At 70.6% G+C, this 1,120-nt stretch overlaps 1 protein-coding gene across 1 annotated transcript; it reads left to right on the top strand.

Moving 5' to 3' along the window:
• Positions 1-804: 804 nt before the first annotated feature.
• Positions 805-1,113, top strand: AURANDRAFT_68876 (hypothetical protein; the record flags this gene model as incomplete). The annotated part of the gene is made up of 1 exon (XM_009044610.1): positions 805-1,113. One exon carries the CDS (start codon positions 805-807, stop codon positions 1,111-1,113), a length of 309 nt encoding a protein of 102 aa, XP_009042858.1.
• Positions 1,114-1,120: the final 7 nt, after the last annotated feature.

Below are 1,120 nucleotides of genomic sequence, written 5' to 3'. Positions count from 1 at the left end.
CCGCGGAGGCCCTGAACGCGGTAGACGACGGGGATGGGGCGCTACGCCCCGGGAGCCAGCCATCAGGAGCCTGAGGGACATACTTCGCGCCCTCACCCGACGCGTCGGCGCGGAAGGGGCAGCTTGTCCGCGACCAGACGCCCGGAGCCCATACGCTCACCTTCAACCGGTCTCCGTCCGCGATTGACGCCAAAAATCTGAGCCATCAACGACGTCGCCCACGCCCACGCTCACGCTCGCTCATCATCCCCTTCCTCATAGTGCCGCCCCGCGTCCCACATCGTGTACGACCCTAAAAAAATCGACCGCTCGCCACGCTTTCCGGGCAAACGGCCGCGGCGGCCGGGCGACGACCGAATCAACGGCGCCGCCGTCGCGGCGCGCCGAGTGAACCGGGGCGGCGCGCCGTACGGCCTTCGCGCGGCCTTGGCGACCTTGGCGACGTGGCCGCATCCCGCGGCCCCTCCGCGGTTCGTCGATCGTAGATGATCGGGCGACCGCCTCGGATCGGCCGATTTCGCCCGAACCCGCTTCCCCGCTGAGCCCTCGTCCGCCGACCACCACGTTGCCCGCCCCGCCCTCGCCCGCCCCCGCATCGTCCGCTCCGCGGATCGCCGACGCCCTCGGGCCCTCGCGAAGGCGTCGGTCGCCGACGAGGAACCTCCTTCGTCGCGCCGGCGAGCCCCGCGCGCCCCCGAAACCTCCCGAGCCGTGCCCCGCTCCTCGCGCTACGCAACCGAGACCATTACCCTCGCGCCCCCCCCTCAGGCTTTCGCGCCGTACCAGCTACACGTTCACGCGAAGATGAAGCGGAACGCGCTCCTGCTCCTCGCGCTCGCCGTCGTCGCAAAGGCCGGCTCCGAGAGCGGCGCCGTCAGCGCCGGCGGCGACTCCTTCGACTCCGCGTGCACGGACTCGACGACGTGGCACAAGAAAGGCGACGACGAGAAGAACTGCGCCTGGGTCGGCAAGAAGGCGGCGAAGCGCTGCACGGCCAAGGTCAAGTCCGAGGACGGCGTCCTGGCCAGCGTCGCCTGCCCCGTGGCCTGCGACACCTGCCTCCTGATCTGCGAGGAGGCGAAGCAGGACCTGGACCAGCACTCCTCTCTGTGAGGCTGAT

The sequence above is a fragment of the Aureococcus anophagefferens genome, assembly GCF_000186865.1.
Source record: "Aureococcus anophagefferens unplaced genomic scaffold AURANscaffold_512, whole genome shotgun sequence".
Taxonomy (NCBI): Eukaryota; class Pelagophyceae; order Pelagomonadales; family Pelagomonadaceae; genus Aureococcus; species Aureococcus anophagefferens.
This window is presented reverse-complemented; position numbering and strand designations above follow the sequence as displayed.